General features: G+C 50.6%; 1 protein-coding gene across 2 annotated transcripts in view; it reads left to right on the forward strand.

Annotated features, from left to right (window-relative positions):
* Positions 1–25,389, forward strand: part of SETD1A (SET domain containing 1A, histone lysine methyltransferase) — a 36,407-nt gene continuing 11,018 nt past the window's right edge. Inside the window, exons 1-16 of one of the 2 annotated variants that reach the window (XM_083152359.1) lie at positions 1–127; positions 2,880–3,026; positions 4,303–4,401; positions 4,494–4,764; positions 4,962–5,068; positions 5,152–5,333; positions 6,028–6,814; positions 17,248–18,063; positions 18,151–18,318; positions 18,492–18,576; positions 18,659–18,804; positions 19,022–19,067; positions 19,902–20,168; positions 20,769–22,061; positions 22,319–22,488; positions 23,877–23,987. In XM_083152359.1, coding sequence (XP_083008485.1) covers positions 2,895–3,026; positions 4,303–4,401; positions 4,494–4,764; positions 4,962–5,068; positions 5,152–5,333; positions 6,028–6,814; positions 17,248–18,063; positions 18,151–18,318; positions 18,492–18,576; positions 18,659–18,804; positions 19,022–19,067; positions 19,902–20,168; positions 20,769–22,061; positions 22,319–22,488; positions 23,877–23,987 — 4,680 coding nt within the window. In that variant the 5' untranslated portion in view covers positions 1–127; positions 2,880–2,894. Of the gene's footprint in view, positions 255–2,879; positions 3,027–4,302; positions 4,402–4,493; positions 4,765–4,961; positions 5,069–5,151; positions 5,334–6,027; positions 6,815–17,247; positions 18,064–18,150; positions 18,319–18,491; positions 18,577–18,658; positions 18,805–19,021; positions 19,068–19,901; positions 20,169–20,768; positions 22,062–22,318; positions 22,489–23,876; positions 23,988–25,389 lie in introns of both variants that reach the window. The other variant, XM_083152360.1, reaches the window with a different exon arrangement.

A 25,389-nucleotide genomic window follows, 5' to 3' on the forward strand; every position in this document is an offset into this window, starting at 1 on the left:
CATAATCCCGGGAGCCGAGGAGCGGCGCGGACAGAAGGGGCTGAGCCGGCGCGAAAGTGCGGCAGCGGGACGCAGGCGGCTTTACTGGGAGACGGCGAGAGACAGCCGGGAGCGGAGAGACTGCCAGGTGAGAGAGACTCCCAGGGAGACAAGGGGGGAGAGAGAGACAGCCTGGAACGGAGAGATTACCTGGTGAGAGACTCCCTGGGAGACACTGGGGGGAGAGAGACTGCCAGGAGCTGTGAGACCGCCAGGTGAGAGAGACTCCCGTGGAGACACGGGGTAGAGAGACTCCCGGGGAGTGAGACACAGCCGGGAGCGGAGAGACCGCGGGGGTGCGGGAAGGGGTCGGAGGAGAGACTCAGCCAGGTGAGAGAGAGACAGCCGGGAGTCGAGAGACTGTGAGGTGAGAGAAAATCCTGGGAGACCAGGAGAGGGGGATGAGACTTCTAGTTGCCAGAGACTGCCGGGGATAAACGGGGGGAAGAAAGACTCCCAAGGAGACACTAAAGGGGGGGTTTGATTGCCTGTGAGAGAGACACTGGAGAGCTGTGGAAGAGCCTCCCTCAGAGACATGGGGTGGAGAGAGACAGCCATGGGAGAGAGACTCCTGGAGAGGAGTAGGAGGGGGGGGGGGGGGGGGGGGGTGGTGGTAGTAGTATAGACAGCATGTGGCTGAGAGACTGCCAGTTGAGAGAGACTTCTGGGGGGGAGAGAGATGTGAGACAGCCAGGTGAAAGACCCATAGATAAACAGATGGGAGTGGATATATTGCCCGTGAGAGAGACTTGGGGGTATGGGGAAGGAGAGAGACAGAAAGAGACAGTGCAGACACATGGGGGAGAGACAGCTTGGAGCTGAGAGACTGCCAGTTGTAAGAAACTCCCAGGGAGACATGGGGTGTGGGTGGAGACAGCCGACAGGCAGCCAGGCGATAGAGACTCCTAGGGGGACACTGGGTAGAGAGGCAACTGAGGGCGGAGAAATTGCCAGGTGAGAGAGACTCACACAGTCACGAGGGAGAGAGATAGCTGGGAGACTGTTAGGATACTGCTTGGTGAGAGAGACTCCTGGGGGAAGAGAGATTGCCAGGTGAGAGAAATTCCTTTTGGGAGACAGTAGGTGAGACAGCGGGGAGCAGAGAGATACCCATGCTAGAGACACTTCCAAGGAGACACTGGGGAGAGAGATTACCAGTTGAGGGAGACACTAGGAGCAGAGGCTCCCGTTTAGATTTGGGGAAGAATGAGTCAGCCGGGAGAGGAGAGACTCCCAGGGCAAGATGGGGCGGAGTTAGTCAGACAGATAAGACTATTGGCGGGGGGGGGGGGGGGTATATACTCCTGGGGAGTCATGGGGTGGGAGAGACAGCCAGATGAGACTCCTTGGGAAACATGGGGTAGAGTGAGACAGCTGTGAGCAGAGAGAGCCTGTGGGAAAGGTACAGCCAGAAACACCACAAGAAGAGGCACTGCAGAGGGAGAGACTCTCTATACTTAAGAGTTGCCAGAGATGTCTCCCTTGACAGGGGAGAAGACTGTTGCTATTAGTGACAAATTGGGGTCAGTCCTACTACTAACATGACTGGAAGGGTGATAGTCACTGTGCTGGGAGGCATCCAAACTGGTCACAAGGAGTGCTGGGGACCGGCACACTGGGGGGGCACTTGAAGAAGGGGTGGATGGCTAGAGACATCCCGGCACAGGGGAGTGGCTGAAGAGGCATCCAGGGTAGGCACAAGGGTGGGTGCTGGAGAGAGGCACCAAGGCCAGGCCCAGGGGGTGGAAAAAGGTACCCAGACTGGACATGGAAGAGTGTATGCCTGGGAAGGCACCTAGCACCTATGGCGGCTCTGAGGTGTGAGCTTGGGGGGAATGCTGACCATGGGAGAGTAGAAAGAGCCAGAGCTGAACCAACGCAACCTCCTATACCATCACTGAGGGAACTCCAGTGACGTAAACCTAGAGCCGACATCCAGCCATATACATAATATATTAGGCTATTTCTGACCGAAGGCATTAAGATCGTTGATAGCAGGGTCTCTGAATTAGAATTTGGAAACCTATCCAAGGGGGAGGCCAACATGATCCTCCCTACACACCTATACGCCTTATAAACTCATCGGGTGTGGTATAGGGGTCAGACAGTCATTATCCCGACGTCGGGATCCTGACTGGCCGGACCCAGACAGCATGGTGAGTGCAACTAAGCCCCTTGCGGGCTCGCTGCGGGCACGGTGTCTCGCTACGTTTGCCACCTATTCTATTCTCCCTCTATGGGGGGTCGTGGACCACCACGAGGGAAAACAGAAGGTGGCCGTTGGGAACCCGGCTGTCATTGTTTTGACAGTCGGGATCCCGACGTCAGGTAAATGCCTGTCGGGATCCCAACTGTCGAAACCCCGTCCGGCACCCAAACTCATCATGAATTATGTGTATTTAATCCCGTATTGAACAAGTTGTACACATTTGGCTTTTTCTATAAACCTGAATATAATTGTAGGAAATTCATATAGCATTATCACCTAAGGCCTGGATGGTGAAAGGGAAATCAGACATGCATTGTCTGGTGACTGTGTAGTGTTTCCTAGCTCATCCTATAACCTGGGCTTCCAGCAGACGCATCATTTGTATATACCTAGTGGTCTCAGAAACCTGGTGCACAGAAAAGGTTCTATAATCCATAATGTATTCATTCTCTAAGCCAGCTCTATCCAGGTATTACCGTGATGGGTTAAAGCTAACGGCAGTGGGCGGAGATTATGTTATTTTTACGGTGTGCATCCCAGCAAGTCAGGAACCCTGGGACTCGTCATTGCGCAGATAGTAACTGCTGCAGAATAACGTGTTCTCAGTGTTCCGTTTCCATCCTGATTACAGGTCAGATGTCCCCAGATGGAGCCCGAGGGCGAGAGTCACAGATCGGCCGGATTCCAGTGGAGGAGCTACAAGCTGCTGCTGGACCCTGATCTCCACATAGCGACGCAGAAGGTTTATCGCTATGATGGTGTCCACTTCAACATCACCGTAAGGCCACCATCTCCAATGGCAGTAATTCAGGGGCACTTACAGGGTAGTGATGTGGATTAGGGGGACCGATAACCCTTCAGAATGAAATATGCTCCTACATGATCCATGGATTTAAAATGCATTTGGCCTAATTCAGCATGAATAGCGAATTCGTGATTAGCTTGGATCGTAAACGCAAAGCATCTGGAGCTTGACTGACAGAGTCGGCATTTGTGGGTGGTATCCTGTCGTTTTCCTGGAGTGTCAGATAAAGCAAAGCCCCGCCCACGCGGTTCTCTGACCTCACCGCCGCCCTCGATTAGTCGGTCACTCGCAGATTAGTGGAAGCCTCTGAGCTATTCAGATTAGCGCAAAATCTTTTTGATGGTTCTGGAGTTGTGCGTGGATTTGCGGGTGGGTAGTGATTGGCGATCTATTTGCAGAATTGCACAGGGGCATTTTCTTTCTGCCTGAGTAACTGCTATCTACTCGCAGTGATCTGCAACTTTTAAGATAAAAGATCCATGCTGAATAAGGCCCATTGTAATCTTAAGCCCCGTACGCACAGTGCGAGTCCTTTTTCTATTCAATCGAATCGCATGGCACAGTGTACCCATTTGATGTAGACTATGTGGTGCAGATCTGTACTATGGTCTTGCCTGCACAGTCTATTTTTCTATTTGGTATAGACTAAACGGGAGGGCACATTGGCATCGAATGTGGCTGAAAACCCTCCAATTCGATTTTGACTATATAGCTGAAATCGCATCGAAAGTGACCCTGAATTGCAGCGTGTGTATGGGTCACTAGCCAGACATTGTACTGCTGCACTGTTCTATAGTGGGAGATTACCTTCCCTCCCGTCATCAGACAGCTGATTCCCCTTCTGTTTTGGACAGCGCCCCCAATTGGATACTCTGTAGTTTAGGAGCTCCCAACCATGGTTCACAAGGCACACTAAAAGTCCAGGTTTTAAGGATCGCTGTATTTGAGAACAGCTGGATTGTTAGTGCACATTGAGGGCTGAGGTTTGCAAACACTGCTGTTTGTCTGACGTTATTGGCCATGTCCCTAAATGATCTGCTTGCTGAGATGAGAGCAGAAGCAAGACCCCTTGTCCAAAGCATGGAGGGCGAAGCGGTACATTAATTGGGGGTAAACATGCTGAGGTGTCGCCATTGATGCCAAAAAAGTGAAAACCGTGTGTTGACTGGTCTGACCTTGCCTTGCACTTGTTGACCTAATGACTGTTGTCCTGGATATTTCTCCTAATCTGTCCGCTCTTTCCATATAGGAAGGACCATTCCTCCCGGTGGGAGATGTCCGCGATCCTCGCCAGCAACGTATGTGGAGTAAACCCAGAGAAATTTCCCTCTCTGTTCCCAAGTTTAAGGTACCATAGCCGGGGGGATATGTAGGGCTTCTGGGGGTAAGTGACCATCCTGGTTCAGGTCTAACATGCCGCTCTCCCATCTCTCTCATCAGTTTGACGAGTTCTATGTTGGGCAGCTCCCCCAGAAAGAAGTCACCTTTGCCCACCTGAATGATAACATACGGGAACCCTTCCTCACTGATATGTGCCGCAAGTTTGGGGATGTGGAGGAAGTGGAGATCTTGCTGCATCCAAAGACCCGCAAACACCTGGGACTGGCCAAGGTCCTGTTCACCAGCTCCAAAGCTGCGAGGGATACGGTCTCTCACCTCCATAATACGTCTGTGATGGGCAACCTCATCCACGCAGAGCTGGACCTCCGAGGTAGGTTCTGGGTGGCATCTGGTGACTCGGATGCTGGTTATTGGGGGGGGGGGGGAGGGGGGAAGGTGACCGAGTATTATTGGGCTGCAATCCGTGGGCTGAGGCCATCTGCAGAAGGCTGAGGTACCATCTCTACAGTAGTTTGGGTTATGGTGGCGCCTCCTACGGAGACTAACGGGCATGTTGTCATTTTACAGGTCAACAACGACAGAAATATTTTGACCTGATCGTTAGCGGTTCGTACAACCCTCAGACCGTTCCAACAGCCGGGAGGTGGGCACAGGAGAGGCTGCAGCCTGAGCCGGTGAGACCTGATCGGACCTCGTTATCTGTCTTCTTATTGCTGACATTACCTGCTCCCTACATTCACCCCTCCTATGTCTCCAGGTGGACTCTCGTCGCCGCCTGTCAAGTGACACCACCTACGTTCCCGGGAACGGGACCCCGTCGTCTCAGAACCCCAGCTCCACCTACAGCCAGTACACCCCATCGCTCTCCTCCTCACAAGGCACCCCATACACTCCTAGAGCTGGCACGCCCTACTCTCAGGACTCCGCCTACTCCAGCAGGTACGGCCTTTGCCTGTGAGCTACGCGCTCGTTTATACCCGACCTAATGACTGTACATATAGGATTTTGTGAGCTACGCGCTCGTTTATACCCGACCTAATGACTGTACATATAGGATTTTGTAAGTCCAAGGCAGAACCAGATGTATCGAGCTTTGGAGAATGATAAACCACCAGCCAATCAGCTCCTACCTGTCATGTTACAGGCTGGGTTTGAAAAATGACAGGTAGGAGCCGGTTGTTAATCACTCTCATTAGCTTGATACATCTGTCCCTAAACCTAGACACTCCACTCCAGCTGTTCATGTTTGTCAAGGGTTTTTTTCTTTTCACAAAGCCCCCCCCTTGGATGGGGTGTGGTATGACTGCCTGACAGTCCGTATACTCACTGACATCGGAATCCCGACTGCCGGTGCTCCGACTGGGGGGGGCAAGCGCAAAGAAGCCCCTTGCGGGCCCAGTGGCTTGCTACACTCGCCACAGGTTCTATACTCCCTCTATGGGGGGGCGTGGATCCACCCGTCGGAGCTTCTGCAGTCCGTATACGAGCTGTCGGGATCCCGATTGTCAGGCAGTCATCCGGCACCCCCTTGGATGTCAGTGCTTGTGATTACTGTATGAATTGACTGCCTCAGGGGAAATGCTTTCTGTTGTATCTGTAGCTCTTCTGATCACTTTTTTTCTCTGCTTTGTAGGCAGGGGACCCCCAGCCATTCCAGCACGCAGGACACCTCAGGATATAAGTCACGGCGCCATGACAACAGTTCAGTCGATTCATTCTCTCGCCGTTCCGGACACCACTATTCTCCTGCTTCATCTTCCTCATCAACCTCTTCCTCACACGATAATAGCCACAGACGTTACCACAGGCACCAACATCGCACCTCCCCTCAGTCCTCCTACCGGTCTCGCCACCGGAAACCGCCTCCACCTCCAGAAGAGCCGCCATTACACAGGTTTCCTGGGACTCCTCCGCTGCCAACACCTCCGCCGCTTCCACCCGACGAACCTCAGATTGACCGGGATTACAGACTGCCCCACCCACCCCTTCCTCCATCCCCACCCTCCTCCTCTTTACCGATCCCTCCCCCTCCGCCATCAGAGGGCTGGGAGCCTCCCCCTCCACCGCCCCCACTGCCAGCCTGTTCCCCGCCCCCATCGCCTGCCCGGTCGTGTTCTCCTCTCCCAGATGGTATTTCGGAGAGCTTGCCATTTACGCAGCACAGCAGCAGTCTGGACTCCCGTATTGAGGCTCTATTGAAGGAGCAGCGCTCAAAGTTCTCCTTCCTCCCATCTGACACCGAAGAAGAGGACGAGGGGACGGCAGATGGTGCTGGACAGGAGACAACAGTCCATGAGGTGGTTCCGCCTCTTGTGCACGGGCCTTACACACCTCCCCCACCGGCCAGCTTTGAAGATGTGTCCGCTGAGGCCATCCTGAGATTTGGCGATATTGGCAGAACGGCAAATGGACAAGAACGGGTAAGATGAACGTTTTGTTGTAGATCTTTTTGAATTGTGCGAGAAGCCAGTTTGTAATCTGCGATCATTATTCCCTGACAATGGCAAACTGAATGATGGATCGCACCTGGTTCCTTCAGCCATTAGTGAAGGGTTAGCCATTGGTGAAGGGTTACAGATTCCCAAGCCTCTATGAGCCGGGTATTAGAGAATATTGTAACTCTCCTGGGCATTGTGGGGGGAGCAGTGTATCCTATTCAGGGGTTAGTGGAAGCACGATGCGGCAGCTGTTGGCCGTGAGCCCTTGGTAGCGTGTAAAGTTCAGGTTAGTTTATCTGCCAGTAAAATGGCGCTGTCTACTGTAGTGGACGATTCTCTCTCTGACCTTCATACGTATAGAACCCCATTATAATTCTATAGGCGACCTGTGGTTCTGGGTGTGCTGGAACTACAAACTCCAGCATACTCTGCATGATAATTGTCAGGACATGTAGAGCCCACAGCACAGTGATGGAAGAGGGATTCTCCCATAACTCCTACAAATGGAACGTTTACTAGCGCCTCCATATTGGGCATATTGAACCTGTTCTAGTATGGTATATTATATGGGATCCCGACTGTCAAAACACCGACAGCCGGGTTCCCGACGGCCATCTGCTATTTTCCCTCATGGGGGTCCACGACCCCTATAGAGGGAGAATAAATTAGGTGGCGAGCCCATAGAGGGAGAATAGAATAGGTGGCTAGCGCGGTGAGCCCGCAAGGGGCTTAGATGCGCTCACCATGCTGTCTGGGTCTGGCCAGTCGGGATAATGCCTGTCGGACCCCTGTACCACACCCATGTTATACTGTGTTGGGAGTAAGATGCACTCGAAGCTCGCTAACCTGTAGGATTGTGTAATCCCTAATGTCCTACACATCTGTCATTTCCGTATGCTTAATCAGTGTTTGGTTTCATTTGAATCTAGAGTTCTTATTCTGGTTCACTCACAAAGGCAAATTCCTTCTCAAATGGACAAAACCATGTGCACTGCAGGTGGGGCAGATGTAACCTGTGCAGAGAGAGTTAGATTTGGGTGGGGTGTGTTCAAACTGATATCTGTATTGCAGTGTAAAAATAAAGCAGCCAGTATTTACCCTGCATAGAAACAAAATAATCAGTGCACATGGTTTTAGCCATTTGAGAAGGTTCGCCTTTGCGAGTAAACCAGAATAAGGGCCTATGGCTCCAGTGGAACCAGAAGTCCCAGCATACCTAGCTATTATTGGAGGTGTAAGTAACAGATGAAGGTCCTTACATGTACTGTAGTCTGTAAGGTGTGAATTGAGCTGTTTTTACCCTGCGGTTTCCACCAGATGACCCCCAAAGAAAAGTTAAATAGTTTCTCCGTTCTTGTGCAACTAGCGCAGTTGGAGGCAATATCTCAGCTGAGGTGTCCCTAATTTGTGGTGTAGGCAACATTTAAGCCAGTGGTCAGGGAACTCGGTCCTCATTACCCCACACAGTGCATGTTTTGCTGGTAACCCAGCAGGTGTACTAATTACTCAGACACATTTTATAAGGCCCGCAGGTGGAGTTAATTATTTCACTTGTGATTCTGTGAGGAGACCTGCAAAACTTGCACTGCGTGGGGTAATGAGGACCGAGTTCCCTGACCACTGATTTAAGCTAACCACTGTACTTTTTGTGTACCGGTTCCTTGGTCAGATTACATGGGTTAAAGCTCCATTCCATTGCCCCCTAAATGTAATGTAGAGGTACTGCAGGCCCTATGTGTACTCTACACGCAAGGCTGTTTCAGCAGGGTGCTGTCCCCTGCCCTTCTGGTGATGCCCATTTTGGGACCGCATGCCCACTGGCAGCTCTTGGGTGGGAAAAGTTGTGGTTTGCGATCATTGCTGGTGTATAGATGCCATGCTGTAGCTTGATAGTTACACATGTGTATGTAGTGTTCATTCTAGCACCCGCTAACTTTGAAAACCCATGCAGTTCCTGTTCCCTGCCTGGGGTGTCGCTGTCTGCTGTGGTGTTTCTAGCACAGGTCTGGTTTGCATGTCAGTGCTAGAACCACTACAGCAGACAGTGACACCCCAGGCAGGGAGGAGGAACTGCATGGGTTTTCCAAGATGGCAGGTGCTAGAATGAACACGGTGTATGTATAATATGTGTGTATTCGCTGTGGAGTATTATGACACCAGGCCTCGTAGGCTTCCTGCCTGTAAGCTCAGTGAAGTCAGTAAGGGGCTGTAGTGGGGACTCCCAGTTGTACATCACCTTGTTACTGGCGCACGCTGAGATCATTCCTCGTGCACCAGTCCTGATTCCTCCGTGTTTAGTGCATGCCCAGCATTAGATAAATCTGTGTCTCCTGCTGACGTGGACCTGTAATAACCAGTTTGTTTTACTGTCCCACCCAAGTGTGGCCCTGGCAAATACCGCTCCCGCCGCCACCGGCAGCTGGCTTACACTGACAGCTCGTACTGGGATCGCACGTACTAGTGACTGGCAGAGTAACCCTGTACCGAACCAGCGTCTCCGGCACTTACCCGCACACTGCGCCTGTTCATATTACTGTTCAGCATGTGTTTATTGGATTGTAAATAAATGTGCCCCTGTACGGGGGGGATCATTGTCTTATATTATTTTTTTTAATCCATTTTTCGTATATAGGGGTAAATGTACTAAGATGGCATGTTGTCCATAGCAAAGAATCCGAGTCTACTTTCTTAACTACTTGCTACCGTCTAGAACAGGGGTGGCCAAACGGTCCTCGAGATCTACCAATGGTCCACATTTTCCAGATCACCTAGCAGGAGCGCAGCTGTAGTCATTACTAACTGTCACATTTCCCAGATCACCTAGCTAGGGCACAGCTGTGGTCATTACTAACTGTCACATTCCCCAGATCACCTAGCTGGTGCACAGCTGTAGTCATTACTAACTGTCACATTTCCCAGGTCACCTAGCAGGAGCACAGCTGTAGTCATTACTAACTGTCACATTCCCCAGATCACCTAGCTGGTGCACAGCTGTAGTCATTACTAACTGTCACATTTCCCAGGTCACCTAGCAGGAGCGCAGCTGTAGTCATTACTAACTGTCACATTTCCCAGATCACCTAGCTAGGGCACAGCTGTGGTCATTACTAACTGTCTCATTTCCCAGGTCACCTAGCTAGGGCACAGCTGTAGTCATTACTAACTGTCTCATTTCCCAGGTCACCTAGCTGGTGCACAGCTGTAGTCATTACTAACTGTCACATTTCCCAGATCACCTAGCTGGTGCACAGCTGTAGTCATTACTAACTGTCACATTTCCCAGGTCACCTAGCTGGTGTACAGCTGTAGTTATTACTAACTGTCACATTTTAAAACCTGCTGCATTCATTCCTACTATAGATCCACAGGTTGCCTGAAAAACCTACACCGTTGGTAGATCTTGAGGACAGGTTTGGCCACTGCTGGTCTAGAAGATAATGGATAGAATCCCGTCTTCACTAGAACTCCCATCTTAATAACGTTGCCCCTTAATGTTCTTGTTGGCGTCCTGCACCTTCGAAGACCCGTGCAGTTCCTCTTTCCTGCCTGCGATGTCCTGGTGGTGTCTCCCATTGTGGCCTGTATCTTAACCCTTTGAGTGCCAACATCTGTGAGATATCGCTCACATATAAATGTAAAATAATGTATACAGGATATATAATTTTTTTGTTTACAAAGTAACATTACAGGACATTACGATGAATAGAAAGGTTTGCTTGACAAATTCACTTGGCTTTCAAAGGGTTAAATCAGAGCAGACTGTATGAGAAGCACCAGAGTAGACCGCAACACCTCAGGCAGGAGCGAGCAACTGCACAGGATGGAAAAGGTGCAGGGTGCTGACATGAGCATTACATCTTTATCTACTTTCTGTGGGCATAGTGTAATAGGTTTTAGGGTGCTTGTAATGGGTGCCTCACGGAGCTGTTCCGCCAACTCTGCGCGACTGTATTGCTAATTGCCCTGGTCATCCCTAAATGCATGAGGATTAGATGTGACTCTGCTGATCCCATGCAGATTATTGGGTGCGCTGCTCAAACTGGGTGCCCAGTAGACAGACTTTCTGTGGATTTCAGCACCTCAAGAGGGTGATATGAAGTCTCTACCGATTGGCAAAACAATGAAATATCTTGGGGGGAACCCAATACTCATGAACCCTCAAAAAACAAATGCATCCCTCCCATTATGGTGCTAATACCGCTGCAAGCAGGCAGAGGGGTAACGGGAACCTGCGTATAGGACTCAGTGCCAGCCAGAAGGTTTAGCACACCTCCGTCTGCAGTCGCTGTTGGAGTTTCCTCAGTGTAATGTCCGGTGATTTCTGTTTTTTCACCTTGAAATGTTTCTTTTTCTGTACTTTTATTACACACAGTCCTTTTTTGTCTTTCGTTACGTTTTATATGAATCTTTGACTCCAAGTAACCCTAAATGTCCAGGAATTCCAATCTGCCTATTTTGGCATTAGACTGCACATGCTTAGTGTAATGCCAGGCGGTGTGTAAGCACTCGCTCAGATGCTGCCTGGCTGTTCCCAGCCCCTGCGTGCGGCTCTGCGCACTGTGACTTTCCGAGGTCATGCTGTGAAGGCCACACCCAGGTAACAATCAGCTCTGCTTCTGCTGCTTGCTTCTGGCACTGCTGCGGTCTGCCCTGCTCCCGGCTGCATCGGCCATTTAATTTAATATGCTGGGTGGTTTTTTTTTTTTCAAACCCTTAAATTTAGCCAACCCTTAAATTTAGCCAACCCTTAAATGTGTCTTCATGTTCTTTGGAGAGTAGTTGCTTTCTCCATGCCCTCTATACTTGGTCAGCTTGATGTGGACACAGGAACATTGAAATTGGTCAACACAGTGAAAGACAGATATAGTTACATTACCCTCGTCATCCCCAAATATTATGCTTTCCCCTCACTGTAATGTTTCATGGGCAGCTATACAGCATGGTGCGTTTCCTTGATGCGTATACCATCTATAGGGGCCCTAAACTGCACACCCTGGACATATGAGGTGCTACCTGCTGAGACCTGTAGTGCAGCAAGCAGGAGGAGGAGTTTGCAGGTGCACACTAAATATATATGCTAGACCTTTTAATAACTTTGCTATATTGCATTGGAGGTTATTAGCATAATGATGGCCATTATTATCGGCTTGTCCACCGCGTCCAGGTTACCTCAATAGGACAAGTCCCTAACACTACTCTGAGACTGGTCCAGGGCACAGGACCCCCCCACAACAGCCCAGCAGAACCACCCCATGGCATCACATTAGTGTGAAATTAAAGTGATAGTAAATGGGATAGGGGAAATTATATGTGATAAGACTTACATAAGTAAGAAGTAATAATAAATGTGGAGGGTGCTACATATATATTAAACAAACTAAAGGGGTGATTGAAAGTATACGATATGATGCCATGGAGCAGCCCAGCAACAGCAGCCCAAAGAGCCCCGTGCCCCACACACAGTCCCACAGACTAACACTCAGCATATATGTATAGTAGGACTTACCCTCATAGTGCCAAGCTGAGGTGTGCAATCTTGAATGTTGGGACTCCAACCTATTTAAAATCAATCTGGGACAGGTGGTCAGGGTGCCAGCTAAGGAGGAAGGCGTCTCTAGTTCCTTCCAGTGTGTATGAATACACAATATATAGTACATAGGGGCAGGGGCCCTAAATTGCATACCCTGGACATGCCTATACCATCTGCCTGCTGGGTAGGGTGACCAACTCATCCCTTTAATCCGGGACACATTAATTACACAGGTTCTGTGGCTGGCTTTCACCTGGTTTTAAACTGCCACACCTCAAGACTCCATTTCACCTGGTTTTAAACTGCCACAGAACCTGTGTAATTAATATGTCACGGATTAAAGGGATGAGTTGGTCACCCTACTGCTGGGGGATTGGCAAAGACCAGAGGTAGCCAACCCTAGCCCTCGAGAGCTACCAACAGTTAACATTTTCCAGACAACCTAGCTGCTGCACAGCTGCACTCATTAATCACTGACACATTTTAAAAGATCCACAGATGGAGCTAATTAGCTCACTTGTGAGGAGACCTGCAAAACATGCACTGTTGGTAGCTCTCGAGGACTAGGGTTGGCTACCCCAGCTTTAGATGTTTCTAGTATCCTTCTCCAGCCTGATGCCCACCAGAACCTCCTCCGATGTCTCTGCTGTTTGAGTCTTGACATGAAGACCAAACCCTGTGGGGAGTCCATGTTTCCAACACCGGTCGGGTCCTCCAAAGCCAACGCCTAATTCTTCTCCTCTTATCCTCATACACCTGACTCTAATTTTCCCCCATACTGTGCTGATAGCCCCAGAGGGTCACCTACTGCAGTGCTCCTCAGCTGTGGTTCTCAAGACACACCAACAGTCCAGGTTTTCTGGCTATCCTGGCTTAGGACAGGTGTCTTTTTATATGTAACTCATTCAGCTTGATTATACCATCTCTGAAGGATAGCCATAAAACCTGGCCTGTTGGTGTGACTTGAGGACTACTGCTTCTCGCTAAGGTTGGATCATTCTGATCAGTAAATAAATGGAAACCTGTATTGAATCCCGGCGTTCGGAATCCCGACTCCGGAATCCCGACAGCCGAAATGCCAACAAGGGGGGGGACGCGGATCGCCGCCCCCCCCCCCCCCCCCTTGCAGACTCGCTGCGCTCGCCACGCAGCGGGCTCGGTGCCTCGCTACGCTCAGCACACTAATTTATTCTCCCTCCAGGGGTGTTGTAGACACCCCAGGAGGGAGAATGTGTCGGCATTTCGGCGGTCGGGGTTCCGGCGTCGGGATTCTGAACGCCGGGATCCCGACCGCCGGGATATTAACTGCATCCCCTTTCTATCACTCGTATAAAGATCTGAACACCTATAAATGATCTACGTAGGTCCAGGCAGCACTATACCTGTGGCCGGGAAACCGTTCCACTAATATCCCCTCCACCTGCACGTAAGGAACAGCTCTTTCCTGAGCGTGGAAGCCACCAGGTTCCCTCCGGAATCAGTGGATAACGTAATAAATCGCTATCTACAGCTATAACTGGAACAAGATACAGTACTTCTTTACTTTCACGGCGCCAGTAAAGAAGTACCCAAGATACTGTCCTGCCGCATAGCGACTGAAGGTGAATGATTCCCCCTGTCATTACTACCAGCCATCCGGGAAGTTGGGGCAGGTTTACCCCACAATGGCTTGCAGCAAGTAGGTGGCGTTACTGTACCTGGGTCCTTCACCCTCTGTCAGCTGCTGCCTCCGGGATAACAAGACCCTGTGTGTGTTCTGCAGATGGACCAACAACACCTATAGTACTCTGGGGTAATGCATCGTGTGTGGCTGGGCTATTCAACATGCGTCTGTCCGGCCCCTGTGGAGCTACGCATCCCAGCATGCCCTGCCACATGCTTGCTGTTAAGGCATGAAAAACCATTGATGGGCCATGCTGCGTTTTGTAGTTCCACACCCGCCCCCCCCCCCCATATCGGTGCACAGTAAATGTGACTACGCTCCTGCACTGATATTCCTGGTGCTATCCAGCCTCACGTCAGCTAGTAATTACAGGCTGCTCAGCCATGAGGGACGGACAGGAATAGACGTGCGAGTGTTCGGCAGGGTAGTGTAGGATAGCAGACACACAGCTAAGCAGTAGGCAATATATAAAAGATGGCACTCAGGAGACTTTAAAACAGTGAAAAATAATATGCTGTATATACATAACAGCCAGTCTACGTTCGGGGGAGCGTATCCCCTTCCTTAGGTCCTTAGTCCTGTGGAATCGCACAACACCACAAGAACTGGTCCCTGCATTCTTGGGGCATTCTGCAATTGCCCATAATGTAACCAGAGGAACAAGTGGAGTGCCATCCGGAATCCTGAGCTCTTGTAATAATAGAGCATCCGAGGATCTATGGGAGACTTCTGCGCAGCATTGGGACAACAGCACTGTCTCCCTCATTGCTCCAAGACCCCAAAAATCAATAAACCGGCATGAAATTATAATATACATTTAATCTTGTGAACAGTTGGAAAAGTTTGACTTTATAAAAGCTTCAGTTCACAATTCACGGTCATTTGACCGGTTTATAGAATATTATCTTATTATGTTTTTAATAATTTAAATGATGTTCCAATTAATAAACCTATATATTTCTTTGAACATCCTTGGGCCCCCCCCCCCCCCCCCCCACTCCTGCCTAAAACCTTTGCACAGTATTGTACAAGCAAGTCGGTTGCACTGGGTGGACCTGGCGTCAGGATACAGGAACCAGCGGCCGGGCAGAAGTTTAATTCGTCCTTGTCAGGTGTACATAGAACGTAATGGCCTTATTAATAAAGCGAGTCCCGTACCATCAGTGACCAGACCAGCACTTGGATTGTCTCTTCCGTGTAGATTGGGGACATGTAACCTGATGAGATTCAGCAGCCGAATGTGCCGCCCTCTAACCTTTAACCTCTGCACCCCCTGCATCAGCCATTCATCAGCACCCTTAGATTTTACTCCCCGCTTGGAACCGACACTCCTGATTGCTTGCTCGCAAATCCCCACACTCGCCTCATGTGCGCTCAGTAACCTAATGACCCCACTCACCACTCCGTCGTCCCCTGACAAATAGAATGGCCCAGCTTCTGCGTGGGGATGGGACCCTATGGGTGGGGTCACTTCGCATCAGCCAAGTGCAGCGCTGGTCCCAGAACTGCTCGCCCAGGAGAAGCTGCCCTTCCCGCGCGAGGAAGGGGCCCAGCAGCAGTTATTGTACAGGCCCTCGGCAATAACTGAATTGTTCCCTGTAAGTCATGCTTTCCCAACCACGGTCCTCAAGGCACACCAACAGTGCAGGTTTCAGTGATATCCAGGCTTCAGCACAGATGGTTTAATCAGAATCACTCAGGTACTAATTAAGTCACCTGTGCTCAAGACTGGATATCTACAAAACCTGCACTGTTGATGTGCCTTGAGGACCGTGGTTGGGAAAGCCTGCTGTAAGTGCTGGAAGGTTGTGTCTGTTGGTAATGGTGAGCTCCTCCTACTGCGTAGTCAGGCCATTGCGGAAGCTGTGGCTGTTACATTGTAGCACTATGTGCAGAGACTCAGTCGCACACAGTTCACATTTGCTCAGCGCAGTCTCCTGGTACGCACTAGTCACGTTATGATTAAGATGCATTTTCTGTAAGATAGAAGCAATAAAGAAGCCCTGTGCTTCAGCAGAGATACAGACCAAACTGTGCTAGAAGTAACCCAGCAGAGAGCGAAGCCCCAGGCAAGATCGGGGAGACCTGCACGGATTTGGAAAGGTGCAGGGTGCTAGAACGATCACTGTCCTGGACGTATGGCTGATGATGAACTTACGCAGATCATGCACGGCTTATAGGGGTAGGTGAGACGGGCCTTGCCGTATGCGATACGATGCAGGCCCACCTACAGCACGCTGCAAGGCCTGTACTGGGGTCTGACTTGGAAGTCGTGTATGACCGCTGACTGCCTGTTTGTTTTTTGTGTGGTTTTAGCACCCAGAGAATTGAACAGGTTACACCAGACATGTCCAAACTACGGCCCCCAGCTTTTGTGAAACTACACGTCCCATCATGCCTTGCCACAGTTTTGCTATTAGGGAATGCTAAAACTATGTTGAGGCATGCTGGGATGTGTAGTTTCACAACAGCTGGGGGCCACAGTTTGGACATGCCTGGGTTACACCATATAGGGAAGGGAAGGCCAAACCGGTCCTCAAAGTTTACCAACAGTCCATGTTTTCCAGGCCACCTGTGGATCTGTACAATGTGTTAGTTAGAAATTAATGCATCATATGTTTGAAATTGTGACCATTAGTAATGACTGCACCTGTGCACCAGCTAGGTGGTCTGGTAATGTGACAGTTAGTAATGACTGCACCTGTGCACCAGCTAGGTGGTCTGGTAATGTGACAGTTCGTAATGATTACAGCTGTGCACCAGCTAGGTGGTCTGGTAATGTGACAGTTAGTAATGACTACACCTGTGCACCTGCTAGGTGGTCTGGGGAATGTGACAGTTAGTAATGACTGCACCTGTGCACCAGCTAGGTGATCTGGGGAATGTGACAGTTAGTAATGACTGCACCTGTGCACCAGCTAGGTGGTCTGGGAAACGTGATTGTTAGTAATGACTACACCTGTGCACTAGCTAGGGGGTCTGGGACATGTGACAGTTAGTAATGACTACAGCTGTGCACCAGCTAGGTGGTCTGGTAACATGACAGTTAGTAATGACTACAGCTGTGCACCAGCTAGGTGGCCTGGGAAATGTGACTGTTAGTAGATATTGGGGAGCGGTTTGGCCAGCCCTGATATAGGGGTATTATTGTACACCTAAAGCTGTTGGTTACCATTTCCTCGCTGAGATTTGTAGTAATTCCTGTGTGTTCTGCCCCCACAGCTGTCATCTGGAGAAGACATGGAGATTTCGGATGAAGAAATCGCCATTGAGATGCCTGCAGCTCCCGGACCCCCTTTCTCTCTTCTGTCCCATTTAACAGGACCTGGGGGTAACTTCCCCACACAGCCCCTCCAGTCACCCCTGCTGCCATTACCAGCACCTCCCCATCACCAGGCTCCCAATTCATATCCGCTCCTGCCCCCCACAGCTGCCAGAGGTCGACTTGGGGAACTTGCAGCGCAGCCAGCCACCCCTCCGCCGCTTGACCCCTCCTCTTCTTCAGCTTCATCAGCCCCCCATATCTACGACTTTGTGAACTCAATGGAGTTGGTGAATAGACTCGGCAATCAGTGGGGTGGAACCTCCATGTCCTTCCAGATGCAGACTCAGATGCTCAGCCGCCTGCAGCAGAACAGACAGGGCAAAGGGCAGCCCTTCGAGGAGCCCTATCTCCAGCCTTTGCTGCCCCATCAGCTTCCCCACAGACATCAACAACCGCACCTACCGCCGCTCATGGCTGACCAGGTGTTTGGCGCAGCCTACCCCCACTTCCCTTCCCAGCAGCCCCAACCGTTGTTACCACTACGAAACCTTCCCCCCAGGACAAACAGAGTGCCTGGCCAGGAACCCCGGCCTTTAGGTTGGGGTGTGGGAGCTGGGGTGGACCCACATGCGACCACTGTCATGAGCGTGCTGTCTGCGCTTATCCAGGAGATGAAGAGCACCATGCAGAGGGACTTAAACAGAAAGATGGTGGAGAATGTTGCGTTCAAAACCTTTGATGAGTGGTGGGAACGGAAGGAGGAGAATTCAAAGGTGAGCGGACGAAGGGTGGGGACGACAAGTGCACTACCGGAGGAACAATGTGGGGGACCGGTCACTGACTCTTATTTCCTCCTCCAGCCTTTTCAGAGCACACCCAAACCCCCTTCCAAGGAAGAAGAGAAGGAGAAGATACGACCAAAAGAGCCTGGGCTGCTTTCCTTGGTGGACTGGGCCAAGAGCGGAGGCGCTGAGGGCTTTGGCTTTGGTACTGGGCTTCGGGAAGCTCTGCGGCTTCCATCATTCAAGGTGAGACTCCAATAGCCTATTCCTAGGGAGATGTGATCTATTTTATTCCAGGGCAGGTCAGTTCAGCTCTTGTTAGCGTCCCTCACGTACCCCCTACTCTCCAGCTACATGAGCTCGGACGATGTGACCTGACTTTATTGCAGTCTCCTGACTCTTGATTCTGCCCCATCCAGGTGAAGAGGAAACAGCCGTCTGAAAGCGATGACAGCGAGCAGAAGAGGCCCAGGCCTTCCACTCCAGCAGAGGAGGAAGAGGATGGTGAGTAGTATGAGAAGCTTCATAATGGGTGGTCTTGCCCCCTTGTCCTTCATTGTTGAGTGACATCTACTTCTCCCGGCAGAGCGAGAGAAGGAGATCCTATCGGATTCCCGCGCAGGCGCTAAGGCTACACAGCGGGAGAGCGAGAGGCCAAAGCACAAACGTAGAAATCCGTTCCACTTGGACAGTGAGGGCGAGGAGGCCTCTGAGGAATCCGCATCTGATAAGGTGAGAACAGTGGTGCCGCCTGGGTGATCTGACCACCGCAATGTGTGTGCCATGTGAGTCATCTTTGGCTTGCAGTCCTCCTTGGATGGAGGGATTTCAGTGGGCCTCTGCACGGTGAGCCACACTCTAACCAGTTCTTCTGGCCAGAAGGACCACTCTGGTGCACATAACTGTCAGGAGTCTGGTTCACAAGGTTTGTTTTATTGTGTCCCCACAGGATGACGATGATGATGAAATGAGCACCAAGGATGACGATTCAGCAGGTGAGAAAGCAAACCCGCATTACACGCTCGCACTTGCCGTGTGATGTTTATGTCCTTATTGTATAGGCAGCAGAAGCGGATGGTCCCTGGGCAAGTACACATGTTATGGAGCCATTGTGTTCTCCCATATAATGAAGGGTCACCTAATATCTGAAGGTCCGCAGTGGCAGAACTCTGGGAGGCAATGGAGTCATCTGCCGCCGGGCTCCTGCTCTCAAGGGGGCACCTCTCCTTCCCTACAAGTTGAAATCCATTAATTGAAAGCCATTGAAATAGCATTTGTGGCTGAGTTCTGAAATATATATATATGTGTATATATATATATATATATGTGTTCTTTCTCTCTCCATATATAAATAGATATATATTTCATGAGACATATATGTGTGTGTGTGTGTGTGTGTGTGTATATATATATATGGTTGTGTGTGGATGTGTTGTGGGCACCAATATATATCTTGCCTCCGGGCAACTGGGATGAACTTACGCCACTGAAGGTCCGTATATGTCGTGTATGTTCTACAGCCGCATGGCCGCTTGTATGAGGATGGAGAAATGGCTGACACATTGGTCACCTCCTAAGATTTAGGGTTTATTGAATATAAGGCAGATTCCGCTCCATGCACAGGAATGTGATCAGTGGATTTGTTTGACCCACGTGGAATAAGTAAAAGAGTTTGACCGACGGTTGTGGGGGATTAGTCTCCTGATCCGTCTTTGCAGCCACGACGCAGAGAAGGGAGATGCATTTATTGTTCCCATTGCGGAACGTGCTGTTGTCGCTTGGTATGTGCCCGTTTTCTTCACCACCGTGTTTCGTTGACCTTTGTCCAGATGAGACGCCGCTTGCAAAACTTTCCAACAAGATCGTATCCGACGACAGCGACAGTTCCAGCGAGTCCGACAGCAGCAGCTCCTCCTCTTCCTCGTCCTCCTCATCCTCCTCTTCCTCCTCATCTTCCTCCTCACCAGCATCCTCTGACGATGAGGAAGATCAGGAGGATGCTCCTGAAACGCCCATAGTTACTGAACTGAGGCCCCCCAGCCCTGTACCCATCCCCCTGGAGCTCCAACCTCTGCTAGAGAAAGAGGAGCCACCCGGTAAGTCTTCCTTGCATGCAAACCATGTATTATTCTCTTGTCTCTGTAGCTCCCAATATCAGAGTATTGACCATGTCCCTCGCCCACTTCTAAGTAGTCGCTTTACTGATGGGGGTTTGGATCTACAGATGTCGCTCCTTGTTGGTATTCTTGTATGTATTCTTCTTCCTGCCTACACGAAGTTCGTGACCCTCCCAGCATGACCCCTTCCATACTTTTGACACAGTGTTTGTAAAGCCGGTTGTAATTCTGTAGAACTACACTTCCCAGCATCCCCTAATAGCAAACTTGTGGAAGTGCATGCTGGGATGTGTAGTTCCAAACCAGCTTGCGGGCTGCATGATAGATACCCATGCTTATAAAGTGTTTCCGTGAGACACATCTCTGTACAGAGGTTTTTCAGCCCCGTTCCCTATTCCAGACATTGAGTGGACCTGTTACACTGTGTTCTGCATCACAATGGAACTGAGAAGCCTCTCGATCTTCCAGTTGCTGCCAGTAGCACTTTAATCTGATGGCGGAGACTGAATAATACCAGTTTTATTCTCCACTTTCTTCTGCTCATCTAATCTATACTTTATTTTGCCTCCAATATTACAGATGAGCCTCCTGTTCTTGCAGTGAAGGAGGAACCTTGTATAGAAGCTCCACCCATGGTGCCCCCACCGCCTACCCCCCTTACACCCTCCAAGCCATGCGCACCTTCATCTCCACCACTGCCGCTTCTCCCTCCTCCCAAGAAGAGACGTAAAACAGTGTCCTTCCTTCTCACTCCAGAAGAGGAGCCTGAGCCTACTGAAAGCAAATCCCCAAATAACCTGCTGCCGGGGAAAATTGCACCCGAGGTCCCACCAGTCGCCCAGCAGGAGCCCAGTCTGGAACCTGCTCCACCTGTGGAGGAAACTCCTCTTTCATTACCGAAAGCTCCTTCACCTGCACCACCAATGGAGATTCTCCAAAGCCCAAAAGCAGAGGCCGAGGTGCCGCCACCGCCCCCTGCCAAAGAACCTCAGAAGGAACCGCCAGAACAGCTGACTGTATTAAATCTCCCATTGGACCACGCATGTCTGGTTAAATCATACCCACCCCGAGTAGGGCAAGAGGAAAGCCTGCAAGACGATGGAGAGGAGGCTTTAGACGATGAGTATGAGCATGTGGAGGTGGAGAGGGTGGTACCTCTTCCAGAGCCACTGCTGAAGCCAGAAACCCCACTAGCTGTTGTGCAGGTGCCTTGCGAGCCGGAGAGGACAGAGCCAGTGGAAGATGTACTTTTTGTCTTCGTACGGCAGATCCTACTAGAGCACAGTTATGCCGCTATTCCTGCCGCATACAAGATGCCTTCAAAGAGGCAACGGGGAGCCTCCATGGATTTGGAGAAGCCCAGCGAGATCCTACATGTAGACCTCAGACAGCCTGTGCTGGAGGCCCCAGAAGAAGTTGTGTGTGTAGGGGGCGGCTTGCTGTCAGGCTTGGAGGGAGATACGGGGGATCTGGAAGTTGGGGACATGCAGTTGACCTCTCCCAGGAAATCAGAGGCTAAAGTCTCTCACGAGGACTCTAGGAGTAAAAACCGGAGACTACAACAAGTCAAGGAGGAGTCTGAACCTGGGGAGGTAACATCGGAAGAGGAGGAGGAAGACGAAGAGGAGGAAGAGTTGTGGGTCAGCACTCGGCAGCTGAGGTCCCACAAGTACCGGCGTCCTTTTATTCCCTTTTCTCCCCCGAAGTATGATATTCGCAGTGAGTTTGAGCAGATGACCATCCTGTACGACATCTGGAACAATGGGCTGGACACGGAGGACTGGGTCTTCCTAAAGGAAACTTATGAAAGGCTCCTACAAGAAGACCACAGTACAGACTGGCTGAACGACACCCACTGGGTGCCCCACACTGATATCCTTTTCATGATTGTATGGGGGTATATAAGAGTATATAATATGAAGGGATGCCTGCAGTGTCCCGCAGTGGGATTAATGACAGGTAGGTGCAGTGTGTTTGTAAATATTTTCCCCAAAAAACTGTGGAACAGCTGCAAAGGTTCCACCTTCATGTCCCAGCTTGTACAAGGTCTTGTTCTTATGTTAGCGACGTGTGTGGAATATATAAGTGTATGCATGTCAGTTCTGAGTTTTTCCTTAACGCTGCCTCACTCACCAACATTGCGGACCCCAAACGAAAGAAGAATCGCCAGGACGGGCTGCGGGAGCACCAGACCGGTTGTGCTCGGAGTGAGGGTTACTATGCCATCAGCAGGAAGGACAAAGACAAATACCTGGACGTGATCTCCGTGTCTGTGCAGGAGCTAGAAGCGGACACACAGGTCTGTCCTTCCCATCCAGGCACCTTGATTTATCTCGCAGGGAGCCTCGTTGCAAGATGTTAGGACCATGAGCAATCGCTTGTGTTTGTTAACCAGGTGCGCTGGTGTTGGGGAGCGGGCGTCGGTGTAGTGGAGCGCTATGCAGGAGGGCTGGTAAGTGGCGGCAGAATTTGAAAAAGCTTTCAAAAGACTGGACGGCCCTCTGATTGGCTGAGAGAGAGAGCTCTCTCAGATCATCAGCGACCGCCTTAGTGTGAGGCCTCTGATTGGCCCAATCAGAGGGCAGTCCAGTCTTTTTAAAGTTTTTTTTTTGGTACTTTTGTAATATCTGGGTGCCCGATTTTTTTTTTTATCGGGTCGGAAAAATTAGGTCGATCGCATCGCATGCAACCAAATCGCATGCGATGCGATCGACCCGATTTTTACATTGGATCCATTGTTAAATGCCCCCCAGACCCCATTTTTTATTGTACACCCACCCTGTTCATACCCCCACTATCCAAGTGGGCATGGAGTTGATTTTATATAGTGTGGCGAGTGCAGCGAGCCACTGCGCCCGAAGCGTGGCGAGCGGACGCGGAATACATGTTAAGTAATCTGCGTCCCCTCGCGGGGCTCGCCACGCTTCGGGCTCGGTGGCTCGCTGCGCTCGCCACAATATGTAAAATCATCTCCACACCGACGTGGATAGTGGGGGTCTGGGGAGCATTTAACATTGGATCCAATGTAAAATCAAGTCTCAGGGACTATTTAACATTGGATCCAATCGGGTCCGTTGCATGCGATGCGATCGACCCGATTTTTCAGAAAAAATCGGGTCCATCGCATCTGATTGTATGCCTTAAGTTAAGGTATACAATCAAAAAATCGGGCGCCCAGATAATACACAAGTAGCGTTTTTTTTTCCATTCTGCCGCTGACCACTGCCGCACGCCAGCCCTCCTGCTCAACACTCCGCTACACCGCCGCCCCCAGCCAGCCCTCTTCCAGTACCCGATGTGGCATGCAACATCAGGTGCTGGGAAGAAAGCACTTGGGCACCATAAGATGCAATTAGATGCGATGTCATATGTGTATGGGCTCCATTACAATATGAAGTGGGAGGAGATGAGGCGATAAGATATTATCTGGTCAGGTTATCTGATATAAGACAGGAGTTTTGAGGGAGCAACTAAAAGTTTTGGAGGCTCAGAGCACCTTGAATATCCCAGCGGCAGCACTAGAGAAATCCTCGGGGTGGGAAGAGAAGAGGAACTAATATATAGAGTGCAGGGGTAGTATAGGGGGGAGCCGGTGATTTCAGTGGTGTGTACAGTAGTTTAGGTTGGACATGAGTAATGATTTCTCTTCCCTGCTGTATGGACTTTATATTACCGCTCCTCTTACAGGGAACCAACCGAGCGCTGTCTGAGCGCCGCTCGGAGCAAAGACGCCTGCTCAGTGCCATTGGCTCATTCTCCTTGCTGGACAGTGACCTGCTTAAACTGAACCAGCTGAAGGTAAGGATGGGGTAGAACAGCAGAGGGCGCTGTTATGCAGAAGTGATGAGTGGTGTGGTGTAACGCATGCAGTGTGTGGAGAATGGATCTGAGCAGCACTAGGTGTGTCATCCAATACGCTGGCTGCTGAAGGTAAGGATGGGTAGAACAGCAGAGGGCACTGTTATGCAGAAGTGATGAGTGGTGTGGTGTAACGCATGCAGTGTGTGGAGAATGGATCTGAGCAGCACTAGGTGTGTCATCCAATACGCTGGCTGCTGAAGGTAAGGATGGGTAGAACAGCAGAGGGCGCTGTTATGCAGCAGTGATGAGTGGTGTGGTGTAACGCATGCAGTGTGTGGAGAGTAGATCTGAGCAGCTCTAGGTGTGTCATCCAATACGCTGGCTGCTGAAGGTAAGGATGGGTAGAACAGCAGAGGGCGCTGTTATGCAGCAGTGGTGTGGTGTAACGCATGCAGTGTGTGGAGAATGGATCTGAGCAGCACTAGGCAGAGGGCGCTGTTATGCAGAAGTGATGAGTGGTGTGGTGTAACGCGTGCAGTGTGTGGAGAATGGATCTGAGCAGCACTAGGTGTGTCATCCAATACGCTGGCTGCTGAAGGTAAGGATGGGTAGAACACCAGAGGGTGCTGTTATGCAGAAGTGATGAGTGGTGTGGTGTAACGCGTGCAGTGTGTGGAGAATGGATCTGAGCAGCACTAGGTGTGTCATCCAATACGCTGGCTGCTGAAGGTAAGGATGGGTAGAACACCAGAGGGCGCTGTTATGCAGAAGTGATGAGTGGTGTGGTGTAACGCGTGCAGTGTGTGGAGAATGGATCTGAGCAGCACTAGGTGTGTCATCCAATACGCTGGCTGCTGAAGGTAAGGATGGGTAGAACAGCAGAGGGCGCTGTTATGCAGCAGTGATGAGTGGTGTGGTGTAACGCATGCAGTGTGTGGAGAATGGATCTGAGCAGCACTAGGTGTGTCATCCAATACGCTGGCTGCTGAAGGTAAGGATGGGTAGAACAGCAGAGGGCGCTGTTATGCAGGAGTGATGAGTGGTGTGGTGTAACGCATGCAGTGTGTGGAGAGTAGATCTGAGCAGCTCTAGGTGTGTCATCCAATATGCTGGCTGCTGAAGGTAAGGATGGGTAGAACACCAGAGGGTGCTGTTATGCAGAAGTGATGAGTGGTGTGGTGTAACGCGTGCAGTGTGTGGAGAATGGATCTGAGCAGCACTAGGTGTGTCATCCAATACGCTGGCTGCTGAAGGTAAGGATGGGTAGAACAGCAGAGGGTGCTGTTATGCAGCAGTGATGAGTGGTGTGGTGTAACGCATGCAGTGTGTGGAGAGTGGATCTGAGCAGCACTAGGTGTGTCATCCAATACGCTGGCTGCTGAAGGTAAGGATGGGTAAA

The sequence above is a fragment of the Crinia signifera genome, chromosome 7 (assembly GCF_055691185.1).
Source record: "Crinia signifera chromosome 7, ASM5569118v1, whole genome shotgun sequence".
NCBI classification, from domain to species: domain Eukaryota; kingdom Metazoa; phylum Chordata; class Amphibia; order Anura; family Myobatrachidae; genus Crinia; species Crinia signifera.